The sequence below is a fragment of the Polistes fuscatus genome, unplaced genomic scaffold (genome assembly GCF_010416935.1).
Source record: "Polistes fuscatus isolate 324 unplaced genomic scaffold, CU_Pfus_HIC Scaffold6, whole genome shotgun sequence".
Lineage (NCBI taxonomy): Eukaryota > Metazoa > Arthropoda > Insecta > Hymenoptera > Vespidae > Polistes > Polistes fuscatus.
In genome coordinates this window covers 1325033-1339826 of record NW_025113140.1, presented here as the reverse complement: position 1 = coordinate 1339826, position 14794 = coordinate 1325033, and the positions used below count along the sequence as shown (strand labels likewise).

Here is a 14794-nt window from a genome sequence, read left to right as displayed (position 1 = left end):
CATTTTCGTTTGTTGAAATGGGACGCGATATATATTTTGTAAAGTCAGTCAGTCGCGTGGGCAGATTCTTAAAAGTTTTCCTTGCCGTCTCTTCGATTATATCGTGTCGTTGCTTTTGATCCCGGAGATAGAGATAGAGATAGAGATAGGGATAGAAAGATAGAGGAAGAAAAAAAGTAGAACTATAAAGAAGGGTGTGAAAAATAGAAAAATAAAAGTAGGACGGATGGACAGAGGAAAGGAGGAAAAAAGATATGTGGAACGAAAGAATGAAAGAAACGGAGAGCGAGAGAGAGAGAGAAAGAGAGTGAGAGTGAGAGGGAGGACGTCACGGGGGTGAAGAGTGACGACTAGCCCATGAATTAGTGTTTTGGCATCGAACTCTGGTACCACCACGTTAGTTTGGTGAAATCTGCGCACAGTTAGGATTAGTCAGTAAGCTCGCTGATGGCGAGAAGCATCCGTCCTATCGTTTCCTACCGACAAATCCCTCCTATATTCGTTATTGTATCATTCGACTTAACGTTTATTGATTTGTACACTCAATAAAAAAGTTCCTATAGTGATGTATTAGCTAGAAATCTGTAATCGATTTTAATCGTCACCTCGTTCGTTTCATGACTCAATCTATTTTCTATGACGTCTGTGTCGCGCTATTTGTGTTCGTTTTATTGTATGCACAACGAAGGCCAACGTCAAAGATGTTATAACATACAATTGTATCCTCGGGATTATAAATTATATATGCTGAATTATATATACCGATTTAAATGATCGATTTTATTCATTTGACGTTTTAATATCTTATCGGCGCGAGTTAAACAATCGTGCGTTGATCCAAACAATCAGTTGAGAATCTTCTAAATCCAATTTCTCAGTACATTAAGCAATCCTTTGATCTTCTCTAACGGGATCGTAAATGTATTTTTTTTTCTCTCTCGATAGTTTAGTTTTACTTTTGGATATTAGAAGTATGGGGTGAATGAACCCGTGTGGAAATGAAACGCGAGATTTTATTCGTGATTAATAATTTGGACCTTGTCGATGATAGTCTTTGGATAAGGCAGAGTGTTGTTATTTATCATCAGACTACTAGGGTCATCGTGATTAAGAATTGGACGTGGATATTTCATAATTTTTCTTAAACGAAAACAAATTTCAAAAGTGTACGTGCGTGTAATAATAAGAAAAAACAAAATAAAGAAATAGAAGTGAGAATGATAGACGCTGTTATAGAATTGTACTATCTTTTACGAGTAAGTGCCAAAAATAGTACGAGAAGATGCGTTTTCTTTAACGTTATTGCGTTCCTCGTAATAACCCCTGAAAGCGTCAACAGAAAATCGCGAATTGGAGCGAGCTTGGCAATAAATTATAGTGTAATAATTCTAGCCTTTGTTAATCCAAACTTCGTGCTAATAATTTTAACGCTTTGCTGGCTGACTAGCTAGCTAGCTAGCTAGCTAGCGTTAAACGAAGTAATATGATTCAATGAAATTATTCTAATATACAATAAAACAATTTCTTTTGAGTAACAAAAACAAATGAAACAATTTTCCAACGCACGTTTAAACTTAAAGTATATTCGAGAACATATGGGATGTCTCGTATGCTGATTCTAATCTTTACTAACTCGGTGTGTCAACATTGAATTAGCGTGTAAGCTTAGCGTTATCTTACCTAATCTTATTCTAAATGTAATATAAAACACGTTAAAATGCATGTTAACGTGACCGTCGTTTAACATAACACGAAATGGAACGATAGTGATTATTTATAAATAGGTATGAAAAATATTTGTCCGGTCATGCCTCCTCTTTCTACTCTATTACTGGAGAAACATTGCACGCAAACTTTAAAGAGGAAAGATTTAATATCGTAACGGTACGGACACGCGAGCCGACTCTAAGTTTGAAGCTTAACGTAAGCAATTTGCTTTGATATTTCTCGTTTTCCTATACCTTTGCAAGGTTTACAAACTTGTAAAGCATGTCTCTGCTTGCGGGACCGTTCTCAAAGCCGCGTGCTAAGCCAGAATTAGCTCTGGACAAGTGCCGTGCGTCAGTGTGTATATCAAGAAATAAGATAAAAATGCATCTGGGTGTAGATCTTTGAGAGTACACGCGTGTAAGTGCGAGCGAGTTAAATCCTATGGTTAAATTAATTGCATAAGTGCACTGGTTGGCGTGTTTTCCACTTTTAAGAACACGTGGTCATCGTACTTGTATCGTTATTCCGCAGGTGTCCAGAGTAAGAAGTGATGGCCTCGTCTTCAGATTACACGCGCTAACGACGATCTTGATGCTTCTATTCTCCGTAATTATTAGCAGCAAACAAACCGTGGGAAATCCGATAGAATGTGTACATACAAGGTACTACTATTATCGAGAGATGTTTTCAATTAATTGTCCGTAACGATGGCGAATAAATGTAAGGTGAGAAATTGTAACGAGATCACAACGGCACTTTTTATTATTAAAAACGCCTGTTAAATTTAAAGATTTATTCTAGTTTGTTCGTCGTACACCGTATATATATTGTATATCGTGTTTCTTATTGTTGTTTTGAATCACCTTGCTATGTTCGTTCGTTCGTTCGCTCGTTATAGTTTACTCTTTCTTTCTTTTCATTTATTTATCTCATTCGAAACAGAGACATTCCAGTAGAGGCATTCAATGCGTATTGTTGGATACACAGTACGTATTTCATGACTGGTGCTATGCTCGGTGTCGCAGGAACAAATGTTGCCTTTCCCGGTGTCGCTTCGTCTTTCGGGATTTTACAAGCACGTTATCAGGATGAAAATTATCATCATTTCAACAACGGTCAAATGCAGAGAGTCAAGTACTATCAATGGGTTGCTTTCATGCTTATCTTTCAGGTAAAATTAAATTCTTTTTATTTAAACGTATTCTTTCCTATTTACTTTTATTATTAATTTATTTATCATTTGTCAAGAATTTTAAGAGTTTAAAACAGAAAATGAAGATAATAGATAAGATCTAGATAGTTGTTTGGTAATTTTGTTTAATTAGCTCATACAAAATTACCCGCGTAAATATTAGTACCGAGAATTTGAAACAGGTGTCGCTACGATTGCAATTGCGGCGCTTAAATAATTATAAATCAAAACTTTTGGTTATACGACGCAACTTGCTGCTGCTACGTACTTTGCTGATCCAGGAATCATCGTGTAATTATTGTAAGTTTTATTTAGAATTATATTTATATTGTCGAATTAATATTGTATATTGATTTGTGTTTATTCTCTCATTGTATTCTTAGTTTTCTAAAAAATGCGGTGTTGATAAAATTTGCTACGTTTTGACAGTAGGATTATTCAAAGGAAAGATATCGATTTATACATTAGGAAGAAATGCATAAGAGTTTTGATTTATACCCTTTCGATTATCTTTTCTTATTTAAATATAAGTCTTGATTTCATTTCAGAGTTTTTATATTCTTTTAAATATTAATTAAAAAAAAAGAAATATAAAATTTAGAAGACCGTGTAGGTGGCACACTCTAGTGGTCATTTTTAACAATAAAAGCAACGTCGGTAAGGAAACAAACTGCGTCGGTAAAAAAGATTTAATTCTTTTTTATTATAAAAAATAAGCGCGCGCGCACACAACACAGATATAATTATTATTTTTATAATAATAGAAATATTATCAAAGTTTTTACATACATCGGAATTTAATCGTGCAAAAATGTTTTTTACTTGATCTATTTATACGTTGATCTTACTTCGTAAAAAAAAAAAAAAAAAACAAAAGAAAAAATTAGCAGTAGTTTTCAAACGAGATATACAAATGATCGTCGTCACTGTAAAACGAATTGATATGGATCTGATTGACTTGTGTTTAAAAAAGAAAAGAAGAAGCAAAAAGAAAAAAAAGGGACAACAAAAACGATTGACGCGTATGCCTAACGTCCTCGACATTCGAACAGAAGGGGAGAACAAAAAATTGATTATTTACCTTTTTCTATATGCGAACCGTTTCTTCGCGTTGTATATTCCAGCAAGGGAAGGAAGGAACAAGCGGATATATAGGGAGTGTTCTTAAAAAAACACATATAACACTCTCATTTCTTCGTGTTATATACACACAAGTTTAAAACGTATTATCCACAAGAAGAAGATCCGTTTGTCGGTCAATTCGTTCTTTTTTCCCTTTCATTTTCCCTTTCATTCCAAAAGGGTAACTCAAACGTGTTTAAAAAACATTACTGTGTTGGGATTATGGGATCAATGCTTTAAGCAACGTGGATATTTTATTGAATTTCTTTTTATTCTACACGTTTTTTCTTATACACGTGTAAAACACATTAAACGCGCGATCTTTATATTAACTCTTCTTTATATAGATCAAATAGATATAGAAAAGGTCTCTCCACCATGGGTTTCCCCATTCTTCTTCGTTCACTTCTTAAGTGACATCATTTATCTTAAACATAAGTAAACCATAAAACAAACTCTGTTCAATACTTACAAATTGTAGAGACAAATAAATCAGATAAAAACACTAAAAAAAGGTAAACGATGTTTACGTCTATTTTATATAATAATTCAAACTGTCGAAAATTCGAAGATAGGAAGGAAGGAAGGAAGTAAAGAAGAAAATAAAAGATGACAAGAAAGAATATTAAAAGCGTTTTCGAAGAATTTCCGAAGAGTTAACCGAAGCTTCTCGACCATTTATAATTCGGTTGCAGTCAATTTGAGAATATTTCATGTTGTATTTGCGTATCCCCAAAGAGATAGCAGATTTATTAGATTTTACGGGAAGATGGATATCGTCATAATCGTGTCATAATATCTGGCCGTAATTTATTAGTAAGCGGTGAGTAGTCGCGTGTACTCTTCACCTACCTATGTCAATAATCCGAGGCCATTAAAGCTGCTCAAAAGTGATCGGCAGATGGTTGGAGAACGATTATGCAATGGTTTCTAAGTTACAGGGACGGTTTTCCCTTTCTATCTCTATTTCTCTCATACATCGTCTCGTTGATACGTTGGAAAGAGAAGACCTGAATTTTTGATTTTGATCAGACTGTTCTTCCTATGCGAGCAATTAAAGCCTCGGGCATCGGTGATTTATCAATGCGGTTAGATAAACTAGGGGTACTTGAAGTAGTAGCTCTTTTAAACTACCATCGGAAGTAGGTAACTATTAAAACTGATAGAATAAGACCATCTCGTTAGGAATTGTAGATAATGGATATAATAGATCATCATTCATTTATATCAATTTATTCGTTTTGTCTGAATTTATCGAAATGATTTGTCTAATTCTAAAAGAGAGAGAGAGAGAGAAAGAGAGAGACATCGAATCTCAATGATGATGATCCTGTTGTATATTCGAATTGAATTGAATCGGAACACGTATATTCGTTCGTTCATTCCTTCCTTCCTTCCTTCCTTCCTTTAGACACGTAACTCGCGTCGATTCTATTTAAGTCCGTCTATTCGTATGAAAATAGTATGAACGCGAATAAAAGCAAATATTTATTTACATATCGCACGTTGGGGCCGGCACAAAACGAGAAAGCACTTATCTCGGTTAAGTTATAACTTGTCTTAACCGTTGATTCGTTCGACCATCCAAAGTGCATTCGTTTTTAGCAGTTTTCTCTCTCTCTCTCTTACTATCTTTTTTTCTTTTGCATTAAGTTCTCATTGGTTAAACGTAACACGTAGCAAAAAGCAAATTCTTCGAAAGTTCTTTGGATATTTCGAGCAGAAGAGCACCTTCTTTTTCTTTTTTTTTCTTCTTTTTCTATCCACCGACCTTCGTATCTCTCTCCTCGATTTAATCAACGAAAAAGAAAGAAACGGAGTATAAAATTGAGAGAGAGAGAGAGGGAGGAAGAGAGAATGAGAATTAGAGGAAGAAAAAAGTCGAATGGTGAAGTTCCGTTTCAAAGGAAATCGAGTGAATTTCATGAGATATATGTGACACGGAAACGAGTTCCCGTAACCTTACATTTTTATTATATTTCTACATTTTGAGTGTAATAATATGCCAATGGTGTAGCCGTAAGACGATTTATATCAACGTGAACGTGAGCTTTCGCGAGTTGGTATTCGTGGAATATAGGGAGAAGAGCAACGAGTATCCAGTTACGTTTAAAAAGTATCTCTTCTCTTCTATCAGCTGCTTGGTGTACCTGATTTACCGTGTGTTACAACGGAAAACGAACGAAAGATAGTCCATAAAGCTGTTCTCAGAGAGAGAGAGATAGGAGAAGAAGATTTTAGGATCGTTTTCTCGATTTTTCCTACCTATTTTATTTTATTTTATTTTTTTTTTCCCCTTTTTTTAAGCATATATTCAAAATGAATTAGCACAAAGAGAGAGAGAGAGAGAGAGAGTATAATATTATAGAGATAATACACGACCTACGTCGTTCATCGTCGTGATCTACTTCTTCTTAGAAAGAAGAAATAAACTAACGAGTAAACGATGCGATATTAATGTTCAATGTTTCATCGTTTTCTCTTTCACTCTCTCCACCTCACTTCCCTTCGTCGAATTCTACCAATTTCAAATTACCCGCCAATTTCATCGATACCTTCTAATCGATAAACATTTTTATTGTACTAACACGCATAGGAGTAATCGTAAATTCTTGTTTCAATTAAAAATGATCGAATGTTTATATTGTATTAGAACGAATGAAATATTCTTACGTTTATCGTGGTTGTACAAATTGTATTGCAAAAATTGCATAACGAATTGTTTTATTTTTCGTTTAACATTTACAGTTATTTTGGAAATAATATTAAAAAAAAAAATGTTACGCGAATTGTTACGAATGAAATATTCGTACGTTTATCGTGGCTGTACAAATTATATTGCAAAAATTGCATAACGAATTGTTTTATTTTTCGTTTAACATTTACAGTTATTTTGGAAATAATATTAAAAGAAAAAATGTTATACTAATGTGTATATTGTATTAGAACAAATCAAATATTCGTACGTTTATCGTGGTTGTACAAATTGTATTACAAAAATTGCATAACGAATTGCTTTATTTTTCGTTTAACATTTACAGTTATTTTGGAAATTATATTAAAAAAGAATGTTACGCGAATGTGTATTGTATTAGAACGAATCAAATATTCGTACGTTTATCGTGGTTGTACAAATTGTATTGCAAAAATTGCATAACGAATTGTTTTATTTTTCGTTTAACATTTACAGTTATTTTGGAAATAATATTAAAAAAAAAAATGTTACGCGAATGTGTATATTGTATTAGAACGAATCAAATATTCGTACGTTTATCGTGGTTGTACAAATTGTATTGCAAAAATTGCATAACGAATTGCTTTATTTTTCGTTTAACATTTACAGTTATTTTGGAAATTATATTAAAAAAAATGTTACGCGAATGTGTATATTGTATTAGAACGAATGAAATATTCGTACGTTTATCGTGGTTGTACAAATTGTATTGCAAAAATTGTATAACGAATTGTTTTATTTTTCGTTTAACATTTACAGTAATTTTGGAAATAATATAAGAAAAAAAATGTTATACGAATTTTTGGTTCATTCTTTGATTGGTCCAATGAGTGAGAATGATTAAGAGGAAAAGTTTTAGCCTAAAGTTCTCGAGGACGAGGAGTTTGTTCGTAAGCTCGTTCGCATGCGTGCTTGCGTGCTTGCGTGCGTGCGTGCGTTTGAACGTTGCGCTTACTTGCTTATACACACGATGATGATGAAGAAGAAGAAGAAGAAGAAGAAGAAGAAGAAGAAGGAGAAGAAGAGAGGATGATGGTTCGGGTTCGGGTGTTTCTATTCCTGGAGCACGGTGACTCCTCGTTGGGCTCCTACGGGAGGTGCCGTGCCGTGCTGAACGTGCGGTGCCCTGGCCTGGCCTGGTTGCTCTGGCCTGGTCTGTTCTGATCCGATCTGCTCGTTTTCTCGAGTCTAACGTAGACGAGCGTGGCGTGTGGAAGCAGCATTAGTTTGCTTAACGTTTTCTTCCATCATTCGCTTCATTTTCTTCATATTATACGATACGATACGATAATTTAACTCGGAACAAAGTTATCACCCGCGTAACCGTGATTCTACGAACATTTAATTCAAATATTCACGTGTTGTCCTTGTGTTTCCGGGATCCTTATTTTTTTTGTTTTTTTTTTTTGCTTTATTAATATTTGTAATTATTATCAATTATAAAAAATCTCGTAGAATCGTGTAATTGAGAAAGAACAATAAAATAAAATCACAGAAAAATATTAGAAGAAAGGAAAAAAAAAAATGGACGTTTCTTTTCGTATCGATAAATCGTCATTTGTTTTTCCAACTCGTCAAATTGTTTTTGAACGTTGATGATCGTCTATCCGTCAGCTGTTCGAATTCGATTTGAAGAATCGGGGCATGAATGTGTGCGACGGAGGAGGAGACGACGACGACGACGAACCATCACCATCACCATCACCATCACCAACACCACCACCACCATCACCATCACCACGTGTTTCGCGGCATTCGCGTTCTCCAACGTGATCTTTCTAACTCTTCTTCATTCTCTCACGGTAGTCACCACTACTCCCCGTTTGTTGTCGTTCATCTTCTTCTTCTTGTTTCTTTACTTTGACTTTTTTTATTTACGTTTATTTCTCTTCTCTTCTCCTCCTCGTAGAAAACGATCATCAATCTATTCGAACGATTCCAACCAACCAATTATTTCGCTTATCTATCTTTCTCTTCCTCTTTCTATTTTTTTTATCATCCTATTTCTTACTTTCTTTTTCTTTCGTCATCATTCTCTCCCCCCTCTCTCTTATTTTTCATGAAATTTTTGATTAAAGTAATATCGAATAGAAAAATTCCATGACTTCGAATTTGATTCACATTTTTTTGGTTTATTTTAATTATTATTATTATTATTATATTTATATTTATTATTATTTTAATATTTATTTATTATTATTATTTCTATTCGAATCGTACAACGTTATCATCGAATCTCGACAAATACGAATTGCAATTTACGTATCATCCTCCTCCCCCTACCTCCTCCCCCATCATCGGTAAAGTTTACTATTAGTAATTAACGTCGAAAAAATCTTATATACGTAATAGTTTATTACGTTAAATTAATTACAAGAAGAAAGAGATATAAAAAATGAATCCTGGTGGAGGGGGGGTAGGTTTTAGTTTAGTTTCATTTAGTTTGTAAAGAGAAAGAGATAGATAATTCTCTTCCTATACGGTTTAGAACGGAAGCTGTGGGATTGAAGCAATGCTTATTGATACTTTACTTCAGAAGCTGTTCTCTTCCCTTTCCGCGTATCTTCTTTCATCGTGAAAGCAAACCGAGGGAAAGAAACGATAAACCAACGTTATGGGTTCCGTCTTCTTCTTCTTCTTCTTCTTCTTCTTATTCTTATTCTTCTTATTCTTTGTCCCTCTTGTTACGAAATAAAAGCTACGTCTATCAATCTTTATATCCTCTTTCTTTATTTTATATTTTATTTTTATTTTCATTTCTTAACACTAATGACAGGCTTCCGTTCGTACGTCAAAACGAGAATTGCCAGATATATTAAAAGATACTATTTAACTCACACATGTGCGATTATCTTTACGTTTCATGTATGTATGTATTTGTTTAACACGTGGAAACAAAAAGGTTAACTCTTGGGATCTGATATCGTAAGATTTGTGAAGATAACGGTGAGAAATAAAATAATTAAATGAAAGGACAATTAATTTTAAATGTGTAAAAATATGTTTTAACATACACACATGGGGATAATAAATATTTCTTATAATTAATTATTTTAAATAACAATTTATTAGATATAAAGAAATGAATCCTAGGGGGGGAGGTTTAGTTTAGTTTCATTTAGTTCATATGTGTAAAAATATGCTTTAACACACACACACACAGATACATGGGGATAATAAATATTTCTTATAATTAATTATTTTAAATAAAATTTATTAGATATAAAGAAATGAATCCTAGGGGGGGAGGTTTAGTTTAGTTTCATTTAGTTCATATGTGTAAAAATATGCTTTAACACACACACACACACACACATGGGGATAATAAATATTTCTTATAATTAATTATTTTAAATAAAAATTTATTAGATATAAAGAAATGAATCCGGGGGGGGGGGGAGGTTTAGTTTAGTTTCATTTAGTTCATATGTGTAAAAAATTGCTTTAACACATACACACACACATACATGGGGATATTAAATATTTCTTATAATTAATTATTTTAAATAAAAATTTATTAGATATAATAAATGAATCTTGGGGGGGAGGTTTAGTTTAGTTTCATTTAGTTCATATGTGTAAAAATATGCTTTAACACACACACTCACACACATGGGGATAATAAATATTTTTTATAATTAATTATTTTAAATAAAGATTTATTAAATATAAAGAAATAAAGAAAAATGTTATATTATTTTTGTATTTTGTTTTAAACAATTTTGAAAAAATTAATTAACTCTTGAAATTTGATATCGTAAGATTTGTGAAGATAACGATGAGAAATAAAATAATTTAATAAAAGAACAATTAGTTTTAGATGTGCAAAAATATGCTTTAACACATACACACACACTCACACACATGGGGATAATAAATATTTCTTATAATAAATTATATTAGATAAAGATTAATTTAAAAATAAAGAAAGAAATTAAAATGTGGGAAAAGAATGGAGAAAGAAAGCAAGAAAGAAAGAGAAAGAAAGAAAGAACGGTGTTCTCATTTGACTTTTGTATTTTGTTCTAACCAATTTTGAAAACGTTTTGTCGGCCGTTTTACAGCAATATCCTCCTGTTCTGTTAGCAAAGTGCAGTCTTACGCAGCGCGTAAACGCTAAAATAGAATGGAACGTTCGTCGAACGAAATTACGAGACTCCTACTACTATTCGCATGTTCCCTCTCTCTCTCTCTCTCTTTGTTACCGATATATTCTATCTAACTTCTCTCTCACTCTCTCTTTCTCTCTTGGCCATTCTTTTATTATCGGTTTCAGTCCATCGTCACATTTCGGTTAACCGTTAATAAAATCCAATAGGTAAGACATCTCAGATGTCTACAATTCTATTGGCTACTTTCTAAACAATCTTTTATTAATTAATAATTAATTGGTTAATTGTTTGGATCGTTTGATCGAGGAGAAGAGAAGTTCATTATTCGTACGAAAGTTTTCAATTAGAAAAATTTGGTGTTCTAATAAATATTAGAAAACATTATTATTATTATCATTTCTAAACGGAACAGTGCTGAAGCATAAGGAAACAGAAGAAGAAGAAGAAGAAGAAGAAGAAGAGGAAGAGGAAGAAGAAGAAGATGAAGATTTTCGTTGGTTAAAATCAAAGGTGGAATCTTCAAAGGATCTCAAAAACTTGGTTACATTTTCGTCATTAGTTTGAACAGTTTAAAGAACGGTGTTTCTAAAACGTGAATCGTCCACGTCTCCTCCTCGTTTATCTTTGATTTCATATTATTTCATTGGAGACTTGTGACAGAGTGTTGAGAGTACATTGATCTCTTCGAGGATGGACGATGTGAACGGAATTGTACGTTGGCAAGGAAAGATCAACGAACGCAAAATGTCATGCTTGGATACTTAAAATGACGCGTGAAAGGATACCCCATCTTGTATTTAAATTAGAAAAAAAACTGTAAATATATTCGAAGAAGAATATGATTGGACAAAGTTTCATATCGGTTGAGGAACCCCAACGAAATTCAACGAAGGATCCTACGTTTATCGTTCCATTAAAATTTCTAATAAATTTATAATAATTCCACGAGTGATATTATTGTTAATAACAATAATAACAACATTTTTAATCGCGATTGAAAGATTTTTCTCTATCGACTAAATCAAAGACACGGTGTGTGTGTGAAAAGAAGAAAAAAAGAATGGGGAGACACCAAAAAAATGTAGTTGAATAAAATCCAGTTCCTATAAATCTAAATGAATTTTTGATTGTTGTTGGGGTAAACAAAATTGTCCGACGTTCAAGATGCTGGACATATTTCGTGGTTTAAAGAGTCTGATCAAGATCTCACACATACACATCGATACTGCGGTATTTAGATTACATTATAGTTTAACAGTGATACTCTTGATATCGTTTAGTTTGATAGTAACGACGAGACAATACGTTGGAAATCCGATCGATTGTATACACAGTAAAGATATACCGGAAGATGTGTTAAACACTTATTGTTGGATACACAGTACTTACACGATAACAGCAGCCTATAGGAAAAGAGAAGGTTCGGAAGTACCTTTTCCAGGTGTTGACAATTCCAAATTGTATCCGGAATCGGAGAGGAAGGAATACAGGTATTATCAGTGGGTCTGCTTCATGCTCTTCCTACAGGTAAAAATCATTTCATTCGTGTTGAATCATTTCATTAATTATGAGAAGTAAAAGAAGGAAAAAGAAATAAACGTTTTGTTAAAGTAAACAAGATTTTGTTGTTTAAATTGTTTTGAAAATATTGTTTCATTCTTACGGTATCTTCTTTTTTCTTTTTCTTTTTTTTAACTCACTTTCTCTCACTCTCTCTCTCTCTCACTCATGTTTTCTTCTCGTGTTCGTTAATATAGTTTTTTACGAACTATTATATGATGACAGAGGGATTAACGAGGTAATACTTACACTACAGCTAGCCCTCTTCTCGTTAAACGATCGATACGCTTTCTAATTTAACCTCGTGTCTTTGCTACGTGCCAATGGCAAGGAAAAACTAACAAAGAAACACACTTCGGTTAGTTTTTATGTTAGAAACTACGATGGAAAATACGTTTTAATTAATTGACTTGTACAAAAGTATGAATGTATGCAGTATAATTACGAACACATTTATGAACAAAAATCTATAATATATATTTGTATTATTCTATTGCAAAATTATATGCAATTATACGATAGTCACATTTGGATGTAATAGTAAGATTAAATATTATTGTTAGAAATCTTTTATTTATCTTATAATATTAATAAAAAAACACAGAAGGTTTTATATTTATAAAATATATTTTAATTTTATAAATTAATTTAAATTATTTATATATATAATAATTTATATAATTATTTAATTATAATTTAATTATAAGTTTACTTAATAAAATTATTTAATTATTTTAAAAATAATAAATTAATTTATAAAAATTATATTTAAAATATTATGCATATATAATATTATAACTATTATATTTATTAATTGAAAAATATTATATCTATCGTATATTATCAGTCTTCAAGGATCGAGTAATTCGTGTGGTTAAAAATATTACAAAGAGTCATTAAGATGAGTAAGGGAAACAAAATATCATAACGAAGCAAGTATAATAAGCGGAATTTTGATATCTTATCGTTTAATTTCTTCGTAGTCACGAATACGTTCAGAGTCACCTGTGTTTTTAGTTTGTTACCGTATATTATAATACATACGTGGATCATTTTCTCTTAGGAAAGTCATGATTATGTTTAAAAACATCTTACTCTATGCTTACCGAGGCTTATATCTAGTTCATTGCCAAGAAAGAAACCCTAAGCATATTAACCCCTTCTTAAATCCTTCAGTGTTAAAGCAGTTCCGTTGCCTTGACGTGTACGATCATAAACGTTCCCTTGTGTGTGTGTGCTACTCCTTTTTTATTTATTTTTATTTTTCATTTATTCTCATTATTTTTGTTTCATTTAGTAATCTAAATTTTAATCGAATTTTAATCAATTCTTTACTCACGTTTATGTTTATACATTGGTATATGAAAATATATATTTCATCGAGAAATAATTTTTCATCGTTCCACTCGTTAATCTTGATTTTTTTTCTTTTTTTAATAAATATATTTTTCGAAATATTCTCCATTAAGAAAATTGATCGAAAATTTATTATTAATGTCGAGTGATATATTTATAAGATTTTGATTTTAAAATGATCGATGTAATCACTTAATATTCTCTTCAATGTATACGAAATTTATTTATTTAACCGATCTCGTAATTTATTTGATCTCATATTTTATTATATTTTCTTAGATTTTTCAAATGCAATGTTTTAGAACAAGACGAACACACAATTGACATTCTATCTTTTATTATTTTTATCCGCAATTATTTATTTGTCCCTTTTTCTCTGTATCTTTATCCAGTGTAAGTACAGTTTCAAAGTAAATCCTCTAACGTTCACCGCAATGAATCTTCTTCCACGACTTTTCTTTGCTTTATCTCCTTTTTTTTTTCTTTTTTCTTTTTAGTCTTCTCTCTCTCTCTCTCTCCTATTTGTTCATCTTCCTTCCTATTTTTTTACCTTGCACTTTTTAGCTATTGTTATCCGTCTTCTTCCGTTAGCATCCACTTCGTCGTAGTTGTTAACCTTTGTTCCTGTTTTACGCTTCGTTCCAAACCTTGATCCTTCGAGAGAGAGAAAAAAAGAAAAAAAGGTCCAAACGAATAAAACCGTAGATAAGAATTTTTTCGTAGAATTTGTTGGAAACTTTTCCTAACTTTTTATCATTAATATTTCTTATCGTTTTTATTGTTTAAACTAAAACACGAATGATCTCAAAAACAAATGATTCCGTATTTAGATTTTTCATTGAAGTTGACAAGAAAAATAAAATAACTATCGAAAGTTCGTGATATTCGATTAAACAACAAAAAAATTTAAAGAAATAAACAGTATTGGAAGAAAAATCTCGAAAGTTTCGTATTATTCGATTCACGTTTTTACACGGTGAGCCAACAATTGTTCTTCAAAATAATTTC

At 32.1% G+C, this 14794-nt stretch overlaps 1 protein-coding gene across 1 annotated transcript in view; it reads left to right on the top strand.

The window, feature by feature from the left end:
• Positions 1 to 283: 283 nt before the first annotated feature.
• Positions 284 to 14794, top strand: part of LOC122523042 (innexin shaking-B-like) — a 27357-nt gene continuing 12846 nt past the window's right edge. Inside the window, exons 1-3 of the mRNA XM_043644573.1 lie at positions 284 to 1379; positions 2242 to 2372; positions 2653 to 2881. Of these exons, the coding sequence (XP_043500508.1) occupies positions 1218 to 1379; positions 2242 to 2372; positions 2653 to 2881 (522 nt within the window). The 5' untranslated portion in view covers positions 284 to 1217. The remainder of the gene's footprint in view (positions 1380 to 2241; positions 2373 to 2652; positions 2882 to 14794) is intronic.